General features: G+C 38.3%; 1 protein-coding gene across 1 annotated transcript in view; it reads left to right on the plus strand.

Moving 5' to 3' along the window:
* LOC150080769 (ras association domain-containing protein 1-like) overlaps positions 1-24,739 on the plus strand; it is a 298,031-nt gene that overhangs the window by 262,768 nt on the left and 10,524 nt on the right. Inside the window, exon 9 of the mRNA XM_090380815.1 lies at positions 10,868-10,977. Coding sequence (XP_090236941.1) covers positions 10,868-10,977 — 110 coding nt within the window. The remainder of the gene's footprint in view (positions 1-10,867; positions 10,978-24,739) is intronic.

Here is a 24,739-nt window from a genome sequence, read left to right on the forward strand (position 1 = left end):
CGTCAAAATCCTTCTGACATCCTTTTGACGGAAGACCACAGGAGACATTGAATGGCGCATGTTGGGAATGGTGGGAGGTATTTTACCAAGATCATTAATATATGAGTTGGAAGAGAAATGGGATGCTAGCAAGTCAGCTTTATCCTTGCCTGAAGTGACAACAGAACCATCTGGTTCTGACAGAGGTGAGAGCAGAGATGGCCAAAAGTTGCAGCCAATAGCTTTGGCAAGAGACCAGAATGCTCGACTACCATTAGGGCAAGAAGCACGTTTTCTACTCTTAGCCTGTTCAAAATCTAGTTTGGACGGATTAATGACTACTTTACAATTGTGGGCTTTGGTATAGGCAGAAAATTAAACTGAAGAATTGGAAACAAGCCAATTACGATATAGAACATTCTTTTCTTGAGGCGCCTCCGTATCCAGGTGGGAAGGAGGAACAGTGTGTAGCACACGCTTCTTGATTAGACCGGGGTTCGGGCCCATCACCACCAAATACGGAGGATGCGGAAAGGTCAGGGAATGACCACTGCATATTCCCGGAGCAATATGGCCTTAGTTGCTAATGCTCCTAAAAAACCAAATAACAAACATCTTTTCTTGAACAGCCTTAGCACATTTATTGGAAAACCAAGGTTTAGATAAAGGACAAGATTTTAAAGTGGAGTGTGGGATAAAGGATTCCATTCCTACAAGAATAATTTCACTGACACAATCTGAGCAAGAACTGACATCAGAAGTTTTGAAACAGTAATCCAACCATGGAAAAGAAGAAAAGAATTCTCGCAGGTCATCCCATTTTGCATTCTTGTAATGCCAAACAATACGAGGTTGGGAATAGCCATGAGATAAAGGCTCCATCGGAGAAGAGACAATCACGAAGTTGTGATCTGAGGTACCTAAAGGACCACTGACTTCGACAGTGTACTTAAAAGGGTTGTTTGTGAGTAAAAGACCAAGCGTGTTGGCTGTATGGTTAGGATTGTCCGGTATTCTTGTAGGTAAATGAACAATCTGTGCAAGGTCATTAGCAATTGCAAAAGCCTCAGGATCTCAATCAGCTGGATCTGTGTGATTAGAAAACAGAAGCCAGCTGGAGTTGTGAACATTAAAATCACCAAAGAAAATTACCTCACTGTTAGGAAAGTAGGACAGGAGAAAGTCAAGTTGCAAAGAGAGGAAGTCAATGAGCTCCAAGTGATTAGTGGAGTTGGGAGAACGGTAGAGACACCAGATGAATTTGACACAATGAGGTAGAGAGATTTTAAGCCAGAAAAGATCAAAGAGAGGAGATTCCAAATTTCCAAGTCTCAGACAGGGAATATCAGAATGGACATATGCACAAGTACCACCTTTAAGGCGAAAGGAATAATTTGGGCACCTGAGAGGAGCAGTAGTTGAATCAACTGATAACTGTGATTCTGTGAGAAAAAGTACATGGGTTTGGCAGACTGCAAGTGGAAATGGACATCGTTGAGATTAGAATTGAGACCACGTATATTGTGAAATGAACTAGGAAATGTTTGGGAGGTTTAGATATTTTCGCAGATAAGCTTACCCTATTAGTTTGACAAATCATGTTGTATTTAATAGTAAAAAAAATTGGGGGGACATGTTGTATGAAGTAATGAAATTTTTGGATATGGTGTACACATGGTAAGAATATACCCAGATCCTTAACATAATATGGCCCCAACAATGCTCCCCACCAACACACTACTCGGACTCACTCCAGTCCCTATCTGGCAGAGTAGAGGTAGCAAGATTATACACTAGCTGATCCGGAAGCCTCCTAAAGAGTTACCAATAGGTTCGGTTCGGTGTACTAACTAGCAGCCGGCCTGCGAACACCATTTTAGAGCTGTACCTTCAAAATGTAAGGAAGATTGGATCTCGCCATGATGTTCATCATAACCTCAAAAGTCATCAGTCATACTGCATGATGGAAGAGATGGCGAAGGGTTGACCGGAACTTAGCTCTTGAGACTAAACATGGGTTCCACCACTTCAAGCCTCCAATCAGCAAAGTGGTGGTATTTCACCGGTTGAATAGAGTCATCTACCACCTAGGTGCAGCATAATAACCCTTAGGCTTCCTTGTACCATCTGGCCATTACTAATACTAAAATACCTATAACTAAAAATACCAAGAGCTTATTTTTAATTAATAATTTTTAATTATTAATACTAAAATTAAACCAAAAGCTGACCAGGCAATTAATACACCCATTATCAGCAGTGCAAATACCACCAAACCTGTTGGCAAAAACAGAAAAATATTGATACTATGGAATTCGATGAAAAGGAGCTAGAAGATGAACCAGTCCTGGAACTTTATTGAACTGATGATATGCATAGTTGTGGGTGACCATCTTTCCCTAGAAAAGAAAAAAAATCAAACAGATCGGTTCAAACAGGCAGTCCATCATAAATCATCTGAATAAATATCTAAGTCCAAACAGTGCATACTCCTCTTCAATGGAATTGTCATGGAATTTGAAGTAACCTTAAAAATATTAGCATTAGCATTAGTAGAGGCATATGATGCAAGAAAGCAAGCTTATGCAGCACCAGCCAGAAAAAAAAAACTTCCATTTCACCCCTCCATTCGTTTTTAAATACCTGTCCAGCTGAGCCTTAAATTTATTTAGGCTATCAACTTCCACAACAAGGGATGGAAATCTGTTCCACCAACCAACTACCCTCTGGGTAAAGGCAAATTTCTGCACATCTATCCTACATGTCTTTCCTCAATCTGAATTTATGCCCTCTCAGATGATTATTCTGAGCAAGAGGAAGATTCTCATCGGCATTGAGCATGCTCAAACCATTCAAGGATTTATACACCTCTATCAGATCACTTCGCCGGTGCCTAGTCTCCAGACACTGAAATTTGCAAAATTTAAGCCTTTCTTCATAAGAGCAACCCTTTGTTCCATTCACTAATCTTGTTGCCCTTCTCTGTACTCGTTCCAGCAGCTCTACATCCTTCTTGAAATGAGGCCTCCAGACCTGTATACAGTACTCAAGGTGTGGCCTGTATTCAAGGTGTGGCCTGACCATTGCCTTATACAAGGGAATAATTACCTCCTTATCCCTACTAGTATATCATTGACAAGACAACATGAGCTACTCTAGAGCCCATCTGCACTGCTCAGAGAACTTCATATCTGCCTGCACAATTACCCCCAGGTCCTTTTCATTCTCTACCGCTGTCAGTGTACTACCACAGAGTTGATACGTTGCTCTGGGGTTGCTGTTTCCCATATGTAGTACTTTACATTTGTCAATGTTAAACTTCATTTGCCACCTCTCAGCCCATCTGCTCAAACTTTCCAGATCCTGTTGCAGCAGCATAGCATCAGTAGTGTCCTTAATAACCCTGCTAACCTTCTTATCATCTGCAAACTTGGGCATTAAGCTTGATATACCATCATCAATATCATTTATAAATACAGAAAACAATAATGGACCCAACACTGAAACCTGAGGGACTCCACTAATAACATTAGTCCACGATGAGGATGGTCCATTGATTACCACTCTCTGTCTTCTCCCGCTCAACCATCCCTTTATCCATAGCAGCAATTTGCGTTCAATACCACACTGCTCCAATTTGTGCAGCAGTCTTCCATGTGCAACAGTATCAAAAGCCTTTCTAAGATCCAAATATATAATATCAAAGTTATTCCCTGCATCCAGTTCTTTTGTGATTGCATTATAGTATCCAATCAGATTCGTCAGGCAAGACTTCCCCTTAACAAAACCATGCTGTGTCCAAGCTATAACTAGATGATCCTGCAGTGATTCTTTAACCAATGCCTCCATTAATTTTCCTGGAACAGAAGTTAAACTCACAGGTCTATAATTACTTTTGTCAGCCTTTGATCCTCCTTTGTGAATTGGGGTCCCATTTGCACATCTCCAGTCTATGGGTACCTCCCCTGAGTACAAGGAAGCTCTTATAATTATGGCTAAGGGTTTGCTTACTTCCTTTGCTGCCTCCTTTAATATAACTGGATAGATCCCATCCACCCCAGGTGCTTTCTTTTGCTTATCTTCAACAATTTCTCCTCCACTTTACTCTCAGTTATTAAAAGATTATCTAGCTTACTGCCAGAGTTTACTTCACCTACGGCATTCCCCTCGCTGAATAACTCCTCATACGTGAATGTCGATGCAAAATATTCATTTAGTTTGTTAGCTACCTGAGCAGGATCATCAACATTTGAACCATCGATATCAACTGGACCAATCTGATTCATCCCCTTCCTTCTAGAGTTTACATAAGTAAAGAACTCTTTGCTGTTTTGCTTTGCATCCTTTGCCAAAAATTTCTCGTAATCTGCCTTCGCCTGCCTAATCTCCTTTGTAACTTGGTTACAGACCAGCTTATATGTATCATAGGCTTCTGTGTCACATGTTAATTTATATGTATCCCATGCATTTTTCTTCTCTGCCATATGTCTCATTAGTTCATCTGACATCCATTTAGGTCTAAACCTTGAACAATATTTCTTAGTTGGTATGTAAAGCCTAGTAGCTTCTAAGATAAGTTCTTTGAATGCTTCCCATTTTGAATTTGCTGTTGGTAACATCATCATCAGTTTGTCCCACTGAATAGAATTTAAATACTGTCTCAGACCATCGTAGTCGCCTTTATGAAAGCAAAAACCCTTCCCCTTACCCCTGATGGTAGTTACCTCTTTGAGTAAATCCCGCTTCAACACACTGTGATCACTGCCACCTAGTGGTTCCTTTATCTGTAGATTCTTAATGCATGAAGAATCACTACTGATATTCAGATCAAGAGTATTACTCCCTCTAGTTGCCTCCCGAACATGCTGACGTAGAAAACAATCATCCAATAAATCCACAAAAGCCTTTCTAGTGTGTGAGTGACCAACCCAAAATTTCCGTCAATATCTGGGAAATTAAAATCCCCCAATTTAAGACTCTCTGATTTACTGGCCCACTCTATTTCCCTGTACAGTTTCTTATCATACTCATTAGAGTCATTAGGCCTATAGCACACTCCTACTCTCAAATTTGGCACCTCCGTAGCCAGGTGGGAAGCAACAGCAGTGCATAGCACACGCTTCTTGATTAGACCAGGGTTCGAGCCTGTCTGTACCAAATACGGAGGATGCGGAAAGGTCAGGGAATGACCACCGTATATCCCTGAGCAATATGGCCTTATTTGCTAATGCTCCTAAAAACCAAATAACAAACAAACTCTCAATTTTGATCTTCCAATGCTTAAGTCACACCAAACTGACTCTACATTGCACTGTCTAGTGATGTCGACTGGCTTCACTTCCTTTGATTTTATGTGTTTCTTAACTAATAGCATAAGCCCTCCTCCCTTCCTATCCTGTCTATCCTTTCTGTACACATTGTACTCCCCAAATTCCAGTTCTGTATTCCTTATATCTGTGTGACACCACGTCTCTGATATCCCAACAATATCTGCCTTTGATGTTTGGAGCAATACCTCAAATTCATCAAATTTATTTTCCAAACTCCTAGCATTGGCGTACACACAAGTATACATGCACCTGTTCCTATTCTTAGCTACCCTAACACAACCCATGTGTTTACCTGTACCCCATTGACTTCCAGCAGTCTCTGAAATATCCTGCATCTTGTTTTCCAGGCTTCTGCTCATTCCAATAGAAGCAATGCAAGAATCACTTTCATCTCTGCCAATGACTACTGTTAATCTATTAGTCCTTGTACCCCCCCCCCCAAAGCTAGCAGTTTTCCAACCCTCCTAACACTGCCTCGACAGCCTCCGCAAATATTCTTGCACCGTTTCTATTTAAGTTTATCCCATCCCTGTAGAAGCAGTCTCTCCTGTTAACAAGTGCAGACCAGGCTGAAAAAAATTCTACCCCATATCAATGATCTGATTTCCATCTACAGTCCTACAAGTATTGGTTTACAAGAAACTCAACCTAACTCATAAGTATTTCACTCAAGCACTATAATATATATAGGCAAGGTCATAAAACCACAACAACTGCTCATGGAGGTGTCACCATTTTGGTCGACTCTAATATTCCATCTAAGCACATTCAGCTGCAAACACACCTTGAAGCATTTGTGGTGTGCATTGTGATTGGAATTACCTTTAATATGGTTTCATTCTATCTTCCACTCACATATACATTGCAAGACTTCCAGGATTTAGTTAACCAATTACCCTCTCCATTCTGTTTGATGGGGGACCTCAGTGGGCATCATGCCATTTTGGGTTCTCTTCATATAGATGAACGAGGACAGATGATAGAAAAACTTCTAGATATCAGGAACTTAACACTTATACTCAGGTACTCACATCCATGTCCATTTACTTACAGGAATTGCTTCTGTAATTGATCTCACCAGGGGCATTCCTAGGGTATGATACTCTTCCGTGCTTAGTGAAATTTGGTGCCTCCCCTTTAAAAATTTCTTAATATGTGTATGTAAGTTTCAGGTTTTCAGATGCCCCTTGAATGTTGGCGCCCAGGTGCAGTGTACCCCTTGCACCCTCGGGATAGCCTGCCTCTGGATCTCACCATCTGTTCCCTGGTTTTCTTTCCTATTCTTGACTGGTCTGTTTCAAATGATCCCAATAACAGTGATTATTACCCAGTTTTTGTTACCTATTAACAAGTGTTTGTTTGTTGTTGTTTTTTGGTTTTTAAGAGCATTAGCAACTAAGGCCATATTGCTCTGGGATATACGGTGGTCATTCCCTGACCTTTCCGCATCCTCCGTATTTGGTGGTGACGGGCTCGAACCCCAGTCTAATCAAGAAGCATGTGCTACGCACTGCTGCTCCTTCCCACCTGGCTGCGGAGGCGCCTTATTAACAAGTGACATATTGCAATCTAGTTTTCTAAGCAGTGCAGATACACTGCCAGAGCAGTCATGGGATTTGTCAATGATATACAGGAATTTTGCTAGTAGAAATAAGGAGGTGAAAGACTAGGCACCTGCGAGGTATCTAATTGATGTGTATAAAGCCTTGAATGGTTTGAGCAGGCTTGATGCTGATGGGATTCTTCCTCTTGCTCAGATTGTAAACCTGAGGGGGCAAAAATTCAAACTGAGGAAACAGTAGAATAGATGTGTGGAAATTTTCCTTTAGCCAGTGGGTAGTTGATTGCTGGAAAAACTTTCTTCTGTTGTTGTAGAAGTTGATAGCTTAAATAAATTCAAAGAAGAACTGGACAAACTTTTGAGCAAGTGGATGTGTGGAATAGGGTTTTTTTTTTGTTTTGTCTGATGCTGTTTAAGCTAAGCATAAGATGCAAGAAAGCATAATTTCCTCTGCTAATGCTAAGTCCACTACCATCGTATTCTGTCTCAAATATACAATCAAGAACAGGGTATACCCCAAGGCTTAGTCCTTAGTGCAACTCTTTTCGCAGTCACAACCAATCCTATCACAGAAGTTATTTCAGAAACAGTAGGGACCTATCTATACGCTGACAAACTCACAATTCATGTCACTCATAAAATGTGCGGACAGTCGAGAGACAGCTCCAATGTGCTATAAACAAAATAGAGTCATGGTCCATCTATAATGGATATCGACTCTCAGTACAGAAGACAGCGGCAATACACTTCTGCAGAAAATGAAAGATGCATCCTGATCCAGAACTAAGAATAAGCAATCAATAAATCCCACTCAAACATAGTATTCGACTTCTACGACCTAACCATGGGTGACAAATTAAATTTCTTAGAACACATAAAATGTCTATATACAGTGTGCGTAAACAAATTAAACATTCTCTGAGCAATCTGTACCATGACATGGGGAGCTGATCATTATTCACTTTTATACATTTAGCGTGCAATGATAAAATCTAGATTGGATTGCGGTTCTCCCATCTACTCCTCAGCTGAGAAATGTGTATTAAATTGGTTAAATCATATTCATCACAGTGCATTGTTGTTTCCAGAACATTTCTACCTCACCTGTGTACAGTTTATACACAGAGATCCATGAACTCCCACTCAGTCTTTGTTTACAAATCCTTCTGTTGAACTATGCTGGAAAAATGCAAAGCCTTCCCAGATATCCAACATGGCAATATCTGCATGCTCTAAAATGGGATACAATGGAACTTGAGTGTGGATAAAAATCTACCAAGATACCCCCATCCCTTCCACTATGGGAAATCAGTTCAGTCAACTGTGACATGGATCTTGCATAATGGAAACAAAACAACATCCCAAATCACCATGTGAAACAGTTACATTCTTCTTATGTAATTTAATTCTCTCATCTGCACACTGGTAGCTCAAAATAGATACGCACATTGTGCTGCAGTGGTCCTGCCAAACAGCATAATTTCTCAGTCTCTTCCAAAAGAATGTAGTCTATATATAGTGCTGAATTGTTTACAATAAGTCTTGCACTAGATTGCATTGACAAAATTTCCCTCGTAAAAAGTATAATTTTTTACAGACTCATTAAGTGCAATTTATGCTTTACAGCTAGAAGGTCATCCATATCTAAGAAAAATACTTTCCTGCTTATCGCATCTCAGGACAAAAAAAAAAAAAAAGGGTTAGATTCACTTGAATTTCTGGACATTCATGAATACTGGGAAATGAATGTGCAGATCAAGCTGCAAAACATCTCTCAGATGAAACTTCTCACATGCATAAAATTCCACACAATAACTTTACCAATGTCATTCAAAAAGCCTCTGAAAATATATGGACACAAACCTGGAAACTCAAACAAACAACAGCAGCCGAAATTATGGAAATAGTCTTCGATCAAACACACGAAAAGGTTATACTCATCCTGCTTCACATCAGACACACATTTAACACACTCTTATCTACTAATGAAAGATGATCCTTCACAATGCCCTCAGTGTCTGATCATACTAACAGTAAAGCTCGTCATCATAGAATGTCCACTTTACCAAATTCCCCACCAATCAGCTTTCAAATCACATGCAAATGAACCACTGACCCTTAAACTTATTATGAGAGACCAATCAGATGTAAATGAACTGTTTATCTACCTCAGTCTAATAAATTTTACCAGCTGCATCTAATATGCCAACATGAGTAACAACATAACCGGTAATAACAAAACTTGAACAGGTGCAATATAGCAGAAATAGCTTTTGCACCATAAAACCACAAACAACAACAATTTGAAAAAAAATGATCAGTGTTAAAAGGGCTTACAGAAGATGATTTTCAGAAATGTTTTTGTGCCTGGAAGAAACATATGAAACAGTGTGTGCAAGTCCAAGGCAATTATTTTGAATGGAATAACTTGTAAGGTATAAAATATTTTGTTATATTTACTTTATTGCAAGTATCACTATTTGATAGCCACACCTCATATTTCCCACAGATTTTTGTTTCTGCTTTGATTTCTTTTGTTGATGCCTTGGAGGCGAAATAGTCCGGATATATATGATTGCGGATAATAAGCTGCTGTTACTGAAGATACTATTTTTTCTTATTATCCATGTAGTGTTAAAAGTGCACCATTTTTAGGGCGCCTCCATAGCCAGGTGGGAAGGAACAGCAGTGCGCAGCACACACTTCTTGATTAGACCAGGGTTTGAGCCTGTCACCACCAAATACGGAGGATGCGGAAAGGTCAGGGAATGACCACCGCATATTCCCGGAGCAATATGGCCTTAGTTGCTAATGCTCCTAAAAACCAGATAACAACAACAGCACCATTTTTAATGATTTTTTACCTTTTATCCCAAAAATATTTAGTGTTACATGAAATTCAATAGTACACTGCTTGTATAACTTTTATTTATTTAATTTAATAATTTTTTTTTTTTTTTTTTGCCATGTCTAAGAGGATCAATGGCTGTATCATGAAATCTAAAACTAAAATGAATAGTGAATTTGTTTTGAGAAAATTCCAAATAGATCACCAAATTATTCATTATACCCTGCTACCATTTCACACACAATTTAAAAGAGACATTTTTTAATGATATTATTATATTGATATTTTTAACATGTGGAAAAACTGATTTCTTTATTTTGAAGCCAGTTGAATCCTATAAATTAAATTATTTTGTTGCACATGCAATGTATATATGCTTATCAAATACAATATATTATCAAATGTGAAGGGTGTCAGTCATAATCATAACATGCCATAACAGTCTGATCATTCCACAGCTAGATAAAGTTCATTATTGGCATCATTGATATCATCATATAAATTAAGTTTTTTATGGGAAATTAAAATTTGTTATGCTTTTGGAAATATGGAGACATGAGTGTGACAAAAATCCTGCTCTTCCACGTTGGACATGGTGCTCTTTTATCTTCTCTGTAATATGTGAATTCCCATACACCAGCCTTTAAAGTTTCAAGCACTTCTATCAGAACAATCTGACACTGCTTCTATCAAAGCAGTCATGGCAAAACAAGCTGGCAATGTCGTAAAAAATCTTCAGCTACTAGAATCTTTCAGTCATTATGCATTCACAAACTAGAAATGTGCACTCTTGGGGAAATTAGTTTTTAACTATTAAATAAGTTTTTATTTTACAGAATTCAACCACACACATTTTAAAGGTGTGTCTCACTATATAAAAACCAAGGTTTTTATATAACCTTAATGCATTAAACTCCCCACCTGAAACTTAAGGTTTATTGATCACAGAGTTAACTAACCTGTTGCAGCCGTTAAGCTTAGCTAGGAATTTCAAAATGAAACTGCTCCGTCAAAAATTAAGGAAAAAAAGGAAAAAATAATTTATTTAGAATATTTTAAAAAATTTATAAATACTTTTTAATATTTTAAATACAAAGCTATGTAGTGTTATAAAAACTAACTACATTATCATTCAAACTGTAATTTTAGTGAAACTTCGGAGAATCCAAGATCAAGAATATCCTTTAATCCGAGAATTAATGCATTGTCAAGATAAAAAGCAGTTTGTGTTACAAGAAAATGAAACAGGAGATATTATGGTAAGACAATCATTTCTATATATTAATTATTGATATTTAATTAGTGGTTAAATGTTCAGCTTTTATTTTTGGAACTGCTGTACATAGAAATCTCTGTCAGAAATTAGCAAATTATTTATAGCTGATATCATGTATAAATTACATTATTTTAATACTATATATATAGAAAAAGCTGGCTTTAACTTGCTATATACTTGCTATATATACACATTATGGCCTGTCTGCTAAATCCACTTGTCCATTGTATTCGCCATAGTTATTATTAGTAGTAGTAATCTCAGATGATGTGACAAGTATACAGTATAAAAAGTTGCAGAAATGTTATCACAAAAAAAAAAAGTGCTTTGAAATAAAAAAAGAGACATTAAACATTGTAATACTGTATTTTACTGCATTTATTGGTTCTACAGAGTAGAAAAGCTTTTGCCATGTTATAGAGTGGCAATGGAAACCGATTAAAGTATATTCAGAGTCTGAAGAGCCCACAGGTACTCTTGCTGGAGGTTCATGTGACCCACTACCAAAATCTAACATGCTGATGGAAAGTGCTGATGATGAGAAAAACCTTACACCCTTGCACTATCTATGATATGAGTCTTGTAAAGGATGCAGGATGTGAATTTTGTTTTTTCTATAATTTTTTCATCATAACAGCAGGGCTATAAGCACAGTTGAAAAACATCATTTCAACAAATTACTTCAGTGTCATAAAAGAGAACAAAAATGTGTTATATTGTATTTCAGTTTTTCATCTTATTTGATACTATAATAATAAATGAAATCAAGGTTGGCTTCCTCATTAGCTGAGAGTTAAATTTGCTCTATTGTTAATTAAAATGTTTTAACTGATGGTAAATACCACTATACTGTTACAGTTGTGTCACAAGAGCCAAAAAAGAAAAAAAAAAAGCTACACCTCCCATTTCACTTATTCATTCCCTCCAATAGTTTGTATTCCTTGAATTTATTTAATATATCAACTTGCACAACAACAACAGATCAACCACCTGCTGGCTAAAGACAAACTTTTGCACATCTATTCTGCAACTGTCCTTCCGCAATTTCAATTTGTGTTCCCTCTTGTGTGTGGTCTAAGCAAGAGGAAGGATCCCATCAGCATTGAGATTGCTCAATCCATTAAAAGCCTTAAACCCCTCAAGCAGATTACCTCACAGGCACTGCAGTTTACAGGACTGAAGTCTTGCTTGGTAAGAGCACCCATTTGTTGCCCTTCCCTGTATTTGTTCCAGCAACTCCACATCCTAAAGAGAGGCCTCCAGACCTGTATGCGGGTGCCTCCATAGCCAGGTGGGCAGAAGCAGCAGTGCATAGCACACGCTTCTTGATTAGACTGGTGTTCGAGCCCGTGACCACCAAATACGGAGGATGCGGAAAGGTCAGGGAATGACCACTGCATATCCCTGGAGCAATATGGCCTTAGTTGCTAATGCGCCTAGAAAAAAAATAAATAAAAATAAAAATAACCTGTATGCAGTGCTCAGGATGTGGCCTGAACATTGCTTTATGCAATGGGATAATCACATGCTTATCCCTGCTAGCAAAATTCTTGTATATCATTGACAAAATCCCATGAGCTGTCCTGTCAGCCTGTTTGCATTGTTTAGAGAACTTCATACCTGACTGCACAATGACCTCTGGGTCTTTTTCATTTTCCATTACCCTGAGTTGGTACATTACATGTTGGCACTGATGACAGGGCACAAAAAGGTGATATTGTTTTACACATTTGCACTAATGACATCAAGAGTAGGAAATCTGCAGACTTAACAAGCATATGGCAATGTTAAAAAAAAAAAAAAGAGTTAGAGTTAAATTTGAGTCTTTGAAATTCTGCCTGGACATGATAGAAGGGAGTATATAATGACAGCCTTGTCAATCGATTTGCCCTGGAGAGATTCTGCAATGCTCATGGAGTAGAATTTTTCTCAACGTGGTCTGTGCTTGTTAACAGGAGAGAATGCTTCTATAGGGATCTGATACAGCCACAGACAAGAGTGAAATTGATTCTTGCACTGCTTCTATTAGAACATGTAGCAGCCTGGAAAGTGAATATCATTTATGTGCTCAATAGCAATGTTCCTGGATGCAAGATCAGACAACACCAGTGATCGATAAATCACTGTTGCCAACTCTCGTTACTAATGAATCACCAAATACAGTCTACGTTTTCTCATAAAAAGTCACCAAATCAAATTTTATAACATTAAAAATATACAAAAGTTACTTATACAAAGAAACATTTCTTCTTCATCCACATTTCTTTCTTCTGCAACATGGGTCAGAGAATTGCACTGCTGCAGATGTAACAATAGCGGGTTATGAATCACTATTGGTCTAATCTTGTGCAGATCAGTTCCTGGTACTCGTATTTCATATGAACAGCAGTTTGTTTGCAAACTTCTTAAAGCATTTCTAACTGTTTGTCGTTAACTTGCTTTACAAATCCCCTATAATTTGGAATTTGTTGCCATAGTTGGAAATACTGCCAACTGTGGCAGCCCATCCCAGCCTGTACATATGAGAGCTCTACTTCTTCAATTTGAGAGACTGTTACCATGAAAATTTCAGAAAATTTTAACCCAAATATAACCCGACCATACCAGAACCAGAACATTATCTCTGCTACTCGGTCCAACCTGAGCCTTATTATGATTTGTGCTACCAGGCATAAACCTGGCCCTTGGCCAGGTCAGGCTTGAGACTAAGTGAGGAAGGATGTAGATTTGTATACAGTACTTAAGATATGGCCTTTTACAAAGGGCTAATCACCTCTTTATCCCTGCTAGCAAAGTTTCTCTATATCATTGAAAAAACCCCATGAGCTGTTCTGGCAGCATATCTGCACTGCTCACAGAATTTCATATCTGACTGCATAGTTATCCCCAGGAATTTTTCACTTTCCACCACACTGAGTGTAGTACCACACAGTGGATAAGTTACTCTGGGATTACTACTACCCATATGGTGCAATTTGGCCATAGTAGCCCAACTACAGTTAGCCTCAACTACCTATGAAGGCCACCTTTTCCACCTAGATTGTAGGAGGTTTTCTAAAAGAAACCTCCTACAATCTAGTCTAAACTTCTCCTGCAATTTGAATGTATGCCCCTAGTTCTAGAATTAGTAATAACAGTGAAAATAAAAATTCTGCCTCCATTCATCTTACTAAACCCTCTGAGGTGCCTGGTTGCCAAGCTCTGTAGTCCACATAATCAGAATCTTTCCTGGTATGGTTGCCCTTGTGCCAATCTCACCATGCGAGTTACCTGTTTTTGGATCCTTTCAAGAAGTTCAATGTCTTTTTTCAAATGAGGTCTTCATACCTGAAAACAATATTCAATATGTGTCTTACAATTGCCTGGTACAATGGGATTATGACCTCACTATCTCTATATGATAATGTTAATAACTCATCAATACGATGGGCTTTCCTGGCTGCCTGATTACACTACTCAGAAAACTTCATATCCGACCATATTATAATGCCCAGATCCGATCCATTTCTTTCTCACTGTTTTTAATTCGACACCACCAAATGAATAATTTATTTTGGGATTGTGTTACTCCTCAAGTGTAAGACCTTGCATTTTGCTGCATTAAAACATATCTGCCAATTTTCTGACCACTTTTGAAGTCTGTTCAAGCCATCCTGAAGGAGACTGATCATTAACTACTCTACCAATCTTTATGTTGTCTGCACATTTTGACATCTAGTGTTCTACTTCTTCATTGATGTTGTTTATGAAAACTAGAAACAGCAGTGGTCCAAGAACCAATATTTGGGGGACCCCTCACTTCTGACTTTAGACCAAGCTGAAGAATATCCATTAATCACAACTCTCTGCTTTCTGCCCTACAGCCACCCAGCAATCGATTTTAGAATTTTTCAGTAATCCCAACATGTTTCACCCAATAAAGTAACCTCTAATGATAGACTGAGTCAAATCCCTTGCTAAAATCCAAATAAATTATGTCGAAATTGTTCCCTACATCCAGCTCGTGAGTCACTTGTCAAAATAGCGTATCAAGTTAATTAAACATGATTTTCCCTTATAAAAAACCTGTTTTATTCAGAATGCCATATATATCTAAATTCCTCTAGATTGCACTCGTAATCATTGCCTCTAAGATTTTTCTTATTACTGAAGTCAGACTGACTGCTCTTTAGCTACTGACTTCTCTCTTACAACTGCCTTTACATATTATTGATACAGTGGCACCTCAATAATCCAAAGGATTCTTGGATTATAGTTCAAAAATGCCATCATAATTAACTTCAATGGTTCAATACACTCCATGGTGGCCTCCGTCAAAATTACTGGGTATATTCCATCATTTTGAATTTGCTGTTGATAACATCATCAGTTGGTCTCACTGTATAGAATTTAAATACTGTCTCAGACCATCATAGTCGCCTTTATGACTCACACACTAACAAGGCATTTGTGGATTTATTGGATGATCGTTTTCTACATCAGCATGTTCGGGAGGAAACTAGAAGGAGTAATACTCTTGATTTGATTATCAGTAGTGATTCTTCATGCATTAAGAATCTGCAGATAGAGGAACCACTAGGTGGCAGTGATCACAGTGTGCTGAAGTGGAATTTACTCAAAGAGGGTAAAGGGAAGGGTTATTGCTTTTTACCATCAGGGGTAAAGGGAAGGGTTATTGCTTTCTTAAAGGCGACTATGATGGTCTGAGAAGTATTTAAATTCTATACAGTGGGACCAACTGATGATGTTACCAACAGCAAATTCAAAATGGGAAGCATTCGAATAACTTATCTTGGAAGCTACTAGGACGTACCAACTAAGAAATACTGTTCAAGGTTTAGGCCTAAATGGATGTCAGATGAACTAATGAGACATATGGTAGAGAAGAAAAATGCTTGGGATACATGTGAATTAACACATGCCACAGAAGCCTATGATAGATATAAGTTGATCTGTAACCAAGTTACAAAGGAGGTTAGGCAGGCGAAGGCAGATTACGAGAAATCTTTGGCAAGGGATGCAAAGAAAAACAGCAAAGAGTTCTTTACTTATGTAAACTCTAGAAGGAAGGGGATGAATCAGATTGGTCCACTTGATATCGATGATTCAACTGTTGATGATCCTGCTCGAGTAGCTAACAAACTAAATGAATATTTTGCATCAACTTTCATACATGAGGAGTTATTCAGCGAGGGGAATGCCATAGGTGTATTCAACAATGGCAGTAAGCTTGATAATCTTGTAATAACTGAGAGCAAAGTAGAGGAGAAATTGTGGAAGATAAGCACAAGAAAGGCACCTGGGGTGGATGGGATCTATCCAGTTATATTAAACGAGGCAGCAAAGGAAGTAAGCAAACCCTTAGCCATAATTATGAGAGCTTCCTTGGACTCAGGGGAGGTACCCATAGACTGGAGATGTGCAAATGTGACCCCAATTCACAAAGGAGGATCAAAGGCTGACACAAGTAATTATAGACCTGTGAGTTTAACTTCTGTTCCAGGAAAATTAATGGAGGCACTGGTTAAAGAAGCACTGCAGGATCATCTAGACAAGACTTCAGTTATAGCTCGGACACAGCATGGTTTTGTTAAGGGGAAGTCTTGCCTGACCAATTTGATTGGATACTATGATGCAATCACAAAAGAACTGGATGCAGGGAATAACTTTGATATTATATACTTGGATCTTAGAAAGGCTTTTGATACTGTTGCACTTGGAAGACTGCTGCACAAATTGGAGCAGTGTGGCATTGGAGGCAAATTGCTGCTATGGATAAAGGGGTGGTTGAGGGGGAGAAGACAGAGAGTGGTAATCAATGGACACTGCTCATCATGGACCAATGTTATTAGTGGAGTCCCTCAGGATTCAGTGTTGGGTTCATTATTGTTTTCTGTATTTATAAATAATATTGATGATGCTATAACAAGCTGAATGTCCAAGTTTGCAGATGATAAGAAGGTTGGCAGGGTTGTTAAGGACACTACTGATGCTATGCTGCTGCAACAGGATCTGGAAAGGTTAAGCAGATGGGCTGAGAGGTGGCAAATGAAGTTTAACATTGACAGATGTAAAGTACTACATATGGGAAACAGCAACCCCAGAGCAACGTATCAACTCTGTGGTACTACACTGACAGTGGTAGAGAATGAAAAGGACCTGGGGGTAATTGTGCAGGCAGATATGAAGTTCTCTGAGCAGTGCAGATGGGCTACAAGAGTAGCTCATGGTGTCTTGTCAATGATATACAGGAATTTTTCTAGCAGGGATAAGGAGGTAATTATTCCCTTGTATAAGGCAATGGTCAGGCCACACCTTGAGTACTGTATACAGGTCTGGTGGCCTCATTTCAAGAAGGATGTAGAGCTGCTGGAACGAGTACAGAGAAGGGCAAATAAAGATTAGTGAATGGAACAAAGGATTGCTCTTAAGAAGAAAGGCTTAAGTTTTGCAAATTACAGTGTCTAGAGACTAGGCACTGGTGAGGTGATCTGATAGAGGTGTATAAAGCCTTGAATGGTTTGAGGATGCTCAATACTGATGGGATTCTGCCTCTTGCTCAGAATAATCACCTGAGAGGACATAAGTTCAAATTGAGGAAGGACGGATGTAGGTTAGATGTCCGGAAGTTTGCCTTTAGCCAGCTGGTGGTTGGTTGGTTGGTGGAACAGACTTCCATCCCTTGTTGTGGAAGTTGATAGCCTAAATAAATTTAAGGCTCAGCTGGACAGGTATTTCGAATGAACGGAGGGATGAAGTGGAAGGTTTTTTTTTTTGGCTGATGCTGCATAAGCTTGCTGTCTTGCATCATATGACTCTACTAATGCTAATGCTAATTCTGGGAGCCTTAGTTGCCTTTATGCTTGAAAGTTTTTCTAATAAATACTCATCTGTAATTTCGAAATCACTAATTTCATATGACTCAGTTTTATACACACAGCCTCCTTTCACCATGAAGGGTCTTTCTTCAGTAAAAACAGATGCAAAGTACCTGTTAAATTCATCTGTAACATCAGCTGAATTGTCTAAGAATATCCCACACCCAGTACACAAGTCTGATCTGGTTCGTTTTTTACTTCCTTGTATTCACATACATGAAAAACTCCTTCTCTCATTCTTTGTTCTCTTAGTCAGTGCTTTTTCCTATGCAGCCTTTGCCTTATCTGTTGTATTATTACATGTGTTATTGTTACGGGTAGCACCTAGAACGTTAGTTCAAATCCACCTGTAGTACTATTACAAATCAACAGGTACAACCTGTAGTACTATTACAAGTAGGGCAGAAAAATATATCATGGGACAGATGCAGAGCGATGAAAAGTACTGAAGCCTACAACAGCTAAAAGTTAATTTTTAGTACTATTACACACACATTTGAGACACCTTGATCAAAACCACTACCTAGGCCAAAGCCTATCCATGGATAGGATCTAAGTTTTTATAATGTCTGAGTTTCAAGTTCAAAATTATTAGTTGGTTAATATAACATAACATAACACAAAAATAAAAAAATAAAAAAACATTTTAAATAATAGCCTCATCTTAGAAGAATCAGGTCTTGATCTTTTACGTCCACTGATCTTAATAAGACGAGTTTCCACCCCTGTGACTAGAAGGCAGACTTCTACTATTGGCAATAACCACAGCATGCCTTCTAAATTCTGCACTTACATAGTTATTAAAATAAGTGAAAAGCCTTTTTTCTATGAACATAATCCAAAGTCGCTCTTTCTTCAGAGTACCAACAGACAACTTGGAGTTGTCTGTGATGAGATGAAGTTAAGATGATTTAAGATGGAGTTGTCTGTGATGAGATGAAGTTAAGATGGTTTAAGATGGAGTTGTCTACAACAGACAACTCCATCTTAAATCAGTATATAAGTTGCATTTCAGCATAATGTGTTCAGCTGTTTCATCCTCTCCACAAGTGCAGGTACCCAGATCCCTCAGTCCAAATTGATATAATCTTTAAGACAAGCCATGGCCAGTGATCAGGAAGGTAACACGTAGCCCAAACTGTAACCATGGCTTTTTACGAGTATCTGTAATCTCCACATTTGGAGAAAAAAAATGTGCAAGTTTTCCTACCTTTCTCTGATTCCCACCATTTGATTTGCCACAACTTTAAACTCATTACAAATCCTTTTCCTTTCATTCTGTTTGCCCACTCTTGTACAGACTCTTTCTTCATCAGGGCAAGATGTAACTCCCATAATAGTTCGCTTAATATTCCTCTTTGTAAAGTACAATAGGCCGGATAATAGGACTTTAAATTGTGCAGGAATCCTACCTGATATAATCTGCAAGACCTCTGTTGACACAGTTTAACAAGCACAAGTAATGCTTAACAAAGCAAATCTTTTCATCTGCAATAAGTACTTTTGTATAATAACGTTTTCTATATGATGCACCCAGGCTCCGGAGGCATAAGTCATGACTGGAACAAACAAGCACTCACATAGTAAATTCAAGGCATGGCCTTTTATGCCCCAATCCTTCCTCACAATCCTCCGGAGCTTAGCATATAATGTCCTAATCTTGGTTTTCAAGTACTTGTCATGCTCCGTAAAGAACAACCATTCTTCTAAAATGAAACCCAGATATTTTGCAACTCTTAACATATTGAGCTAGGTCACCCAGAAGCCTTACAATAGATGCCCTATTCATATATATCCCTTTTAATAACATTTGGACAGTTTTATCTTGGGATATCTGCAATTTGTAGAGCCTACTCCAGCTTTCTAATTTGATTAAAATCTCTTTGGATTTCTTTTTTATCTCAGAACGAGAATTTCCAAAAACAGAAAGACAGTGACCTGTCAAAGGCACCTTTAAAATCAATAAAAATGCCTAAAACATACCTAACCCCCACTACTCCCCACTGCTTGGATCAAGCTATGTATAGCATCCTTTGTCCCAACACCTTTCTTAAAACCAGATTGGTTTTCAGAGGACATAGCCTTTATATTATAACTAATCATTAAGTGATTAATGCATAACCATTCATAAGTTTTTCCCAATGCAGAAAGAAGAGCAATGGGGCAGTGTGATTCTGTTTTATTTAACAGTTTTTCAGTTCCTTTTAAAATTAGCTTCACTTGTGCCACCTTCCAAGCCTAGGGGAAAGCACCCTCCTCAAGACACTTATTAAACATATCTAAATAAATCTTTGGCATCAGTTTGTAAAACTTTTTTAAGACATCAACTTCAATTCTGTCAAGGCCCAGTGACCAGCCACTCTTGGCACAGTCAAATTGCCTTGGCTACTTCCTCAATAGTAAAATTTCCTCACCATTTACAGAATTATACAAGGCATTTTCATGTTTCGTAAGAATTTTTTCCAGTGTGTCCATAGAATTTATATCCTCCTGAAAGAGATCATCTGAGACCATGCTCACGGAATCAGCCCAACTTAAAGTTTGATTATTCTCGTTGCCAATAGTACATGAGACATCAGCGAAGTACCTTTTGTTAGTCAATATTTTAAATGCTGAACTCCATGAATCTCCAGATCCCCGCTCCTCTACGAAACATCTCCAACTGTTTATTTTAGCACTGCTGATGGCACCAACATACAACCTCCTATGCTACCTATACAAATTGCCATAATAATTAAGATCTATATCACCTAACCACAAGATCTATATCACCTAACCACAAGATCTATATCACCTAACCTCATATATCTTTGACACTTTCTTCTCAAATGCATAGTCTCTTTCTGCATCTGTGTCAGTCCTTGATTCCACCAGAAAACAGGCTTGCTAACAAAACACGTTATCTTCATTGATACTTTACAAGATTTTAACAACACATCAGTAAGTGTCCTTACATATTCTTAAGAAGTCAAACTTGTCCAATCACCAGATATTAATCCTAAGTACTTATCATTAAACTTATTCCACATAGCATTTTTAACAAGAAATCTACTATCATCATACAACTCTCGAATTCTATCTTGTGTGATGCTGTGATCATCTATCTTGAAAGATGCTGTGATGGTCACTAGTTGTATATCCGCCTAGTACTTCCCAATTTCTAATCTTATTTTTAACTGCGCCAGTAGCAATTGTAAGATCTATATACGACTGCCCATGCACAGTCGAATATGTGGGTGGATGTCCTTCTACATTAACCACTTCCATTGTAAAAGCAGCAGGAAATTCCCCTAGCATTATTCCTCTTTCATCAAAAACCTCACTGCCCCATAACGGAGAATTAGCATTGGAGTCTAAAGCAACTACCAACTCACTGGAGCCAAACATTTGTTGCAGCCTCTCAAGATAATCCACATGTAGATCTATCTCTTCAGAATACTGACAATACATTGTCACAAGATACAGTCGGCCAAAGCTGCCAATTATCTCACAACATACAACATTTCTATTACAAACGGTCATCACCTTAGTAACAACTAATTCTTGTGAATGCATGATAATGGCAGCCATTGGCTCATCTCCTTCTGATATTATCTTATATCCACATACTTGTCCGCAAACTACATAAGGCTCCTGTAAGAGGGTAACTGCAATATTATCTTGCTCCATTAAATAATTAAGTCGAGATGCTACATTTTTCACACATTGAGCATTCATTTGCAATACTTTTAATTCACTACCCATAATTGATTTTTTTCTTATAAATCCCCAATGCTTTCTTATATTCAGGACATACTTTATCAACAGGTGCATGAGCAGCCTCAACTTTGTTTCTTTTACAGTTACAGCATACAGGTTGCTGATTTTGATCAGGACATTTCTTATAAGAGCCCTATCTTAGCACAGTGCCCACACAGGATCTCCCTCTTGCAATATTTTGCCATGTGTCCAAATGATAAACACTTATAACACTGAGTTACGGTATATATTTCTCTAAATCTACATGATGACCAGCCTATAAACAGTCTTGACATATTCTTAATTTTCAACCATAAGACAGGTTCCAACTGCAGAACCCAGTTCTCTGCAAATTTTTAGTTTTATTCACAGATAAAATTTCAATACTGTCCATATATTTCTTTTCTGTCACATTAATGTCCTTAAAGTTGTTTACCCAAACATGCTTTAGAAAGTCCTCTTTAGTTATACCCTGCTGAACATCAAATACAACCACTTTAAGCATAATACGTTTAGGCACAGAGTATATTTTAAACCCATACTTTGTATTTTCAAATATCCCTTTAGTTTTGCTAGGTTGCCGTCAGTCTCAGCCTCCACAACTACACCACAATCCCTTACGGGCCTAACATTTCTCATTCTCACAGATGACAACATTGGCCTAACCTCTTTCAAGATATGGTCCTGGGTGCCAAGCGATTGTGATCAAGTGTTTTCTCTGTGCTTAAAGTGCGACTGTCAAAAAGTAATTTATAGTTATTTTACTTTTCTGTCCTTAAGAAATTTATTTATTTAATAACAGATCTTGTTACAGAAGTACTTGTTCAGAGCAAGACAAGCCACCTTTCTTTATTTCTCATATTTTTATTACTAACCCTTACTACTATACGCTTGATCACACCAGGCACTGACCCTACCTCCCCGTGGTAGAGCCAGAAACCTTGGCAGAACATTTAATTTGCCAATGGCCAAAAGGAGCAAATATGGATCGCAATGTGTTTCTGCCTCTAGAGCCAACAAGCTCTCAGCCAGAGATAGATACTGAACATGACACATCGCAACCAAGGGGTTTAAAACCAACTCCTCAGTGACAGAGTTTTCTGCATTTCTCATAATGCACTCTCTTACAGATCAGCATCTCAGTAAGCTGCCTCTGTTTCTTATCCAGAAACACCTGGAAAGTCTGGCAGGATCTCCTAAGACAGTCAAGAGACTGCAATCAAAGGACCTGCTAGTGGAAACAATAAACCACAGACATCCTGAGAAACTGCTAAAACTTACAAACTTTGCTGGAATTCCAGTAAGAGTTTCTCCCCATGCAACCCTAAATACATCTAAGAGTGTTATATCCAGCTGAGATCTATTGAATGTCTCAGAGGAGGAGATAAGTCAAGAGCTTCAGGAGCAAAATGTAATTGCAGTGAAAAGAATCATGATTAAAAAGGACAACACACTCACACCTACAAGGAATATTATCCTCACTTTTAATACCTCAAATCTACCTTAATCCATAAAAGCAGGTTATCTTCTTTGCTACATTCGACCCTACATTCCTAATCCCTTGAGATGTTACAAGTGCCAAAAGTATGGCCACTCTCAAACGGCATGCAGAGGAAACGCAGTTTGTCCCAACTGTGGGGATCCTCCCATCACACTCAAAGTGATTGTTCAGCAACAGAAATGACCTGCCCTAACTGTATCTTGCTTATTCAAGGACATGGCACAGATGGAAAACTGAAAAAAAAATTGTGAAATATAAGATCGAAAATAAAGTGTTTTCAAGAAGCAAGGAAATTTATTGCTTCCAGTATGACTAAACGTTCATATGCCAGTATTTCAAAAAAATATCAATCAGTGGCCACCCAAACTGATGTTACAGTCCCTTCAAACACTTCAATCCCTTACTGGGCTCAGACTGTTCTCTCTTAGCAATAGTCCAATATCGCTAAGCAGTCTAACCAGGCAAACAATACTGCACTTACAGTACCAGCTACATCTCCTTCTCCTCCAGTGATTGCTTCTACATTGAATAATCGAAGCTCAAATTTAAAATTAAAAAAGAATATCCAAGAAACATCTATGGATACAATTGACTCTTCCAAACAGGAAGAACCGATCTTAGAAATATATGCAGAAGAAGATATGGACACAGGTCGGCCATTCTTCTCAAAAAAAGACAAACCAAAGCCTGAATGCCACAAGCCAGTCACATTAAAAAAAAAACACTCAGATACAGCTTCTTCTACTAAACACCAGTAATGTCTTATATTCTACAGTGGAATTGTAGAGGATTTCATAGCAACTTTAATGATATTCAAGACTTAATTAACCATTACTCTCCAGTTGGTTTTTGTCTACAGAAAACCTATCTAACTTCTCAAATTTCTACCAACATAAACTATGCCATCTATCAACAAGATCGTAATACTTCAAATTCCACCCATGGGGGTGTGGCCATCTTGGTCAGCTTAAAGACCCTGACCAAGCAAATTGTTTTGAAAACTGAAATTGATGTTGTTGCTCTATGTTTGATAATTCAGATTGCATAACATTAGTATCAGTCTATCTCCCACCAAGTCATACCTTCTCTTACCAAAATCATGAAAACCTGCTAAAGCAGTTACCTTCCCCTGTCTCTTGGGGAATTTCAATGGCCACCACCAATTATGGGGATCAACTAATTAGAAAGACAATTGGCCGACTAATTGAAACCTTTCTTGATAAGCAAAACCTTACTGTTCTTAAATTTGGCACACCCATTCACATACAATTACCAACTGGACAAACTGGGCAATTGATCTATCAATATACTCCCCGATTCTGTTTCCGATCATAGAATGGTCTGTTATGGACAATCTTATGGGCAGTGACCATTTTCCAATTATTTGTGATCTGCTCACTGCACAACCACCATTAGCCCAACCCTGCAGGAAATGGAAGTTCTCTCAAGCCAACTAGGTCAAATTTCAGTCAGTTGTCACCTTGGATGAGCAGTTTATACGAACACAGTCGATCAATTAAGCCACAGATTATATCACTTCACACCTACTATCTGCAGCTGAATGTTCAATTCCATTGTCAAATCCCCAGTCCCAATGGCACCTTAACTATTGGTGGAATGAAGACTGC

Source organism: Mastigoproctus giganteus, chromosome 9, assembly GCF_048544385.1.
Source record: "Mastigoproctus giganteus isolate SK-2022 chromosome 9, ASM4854438v1, whole genome shotgun sequence".
Classification (NCBI taxonomy): Eukaryota; Metazoa; Arthropoda; class Arachnida; order Uropygi; family Thelyphonidae; genus Mastigoproctus; species Mastigoproctus giganteus.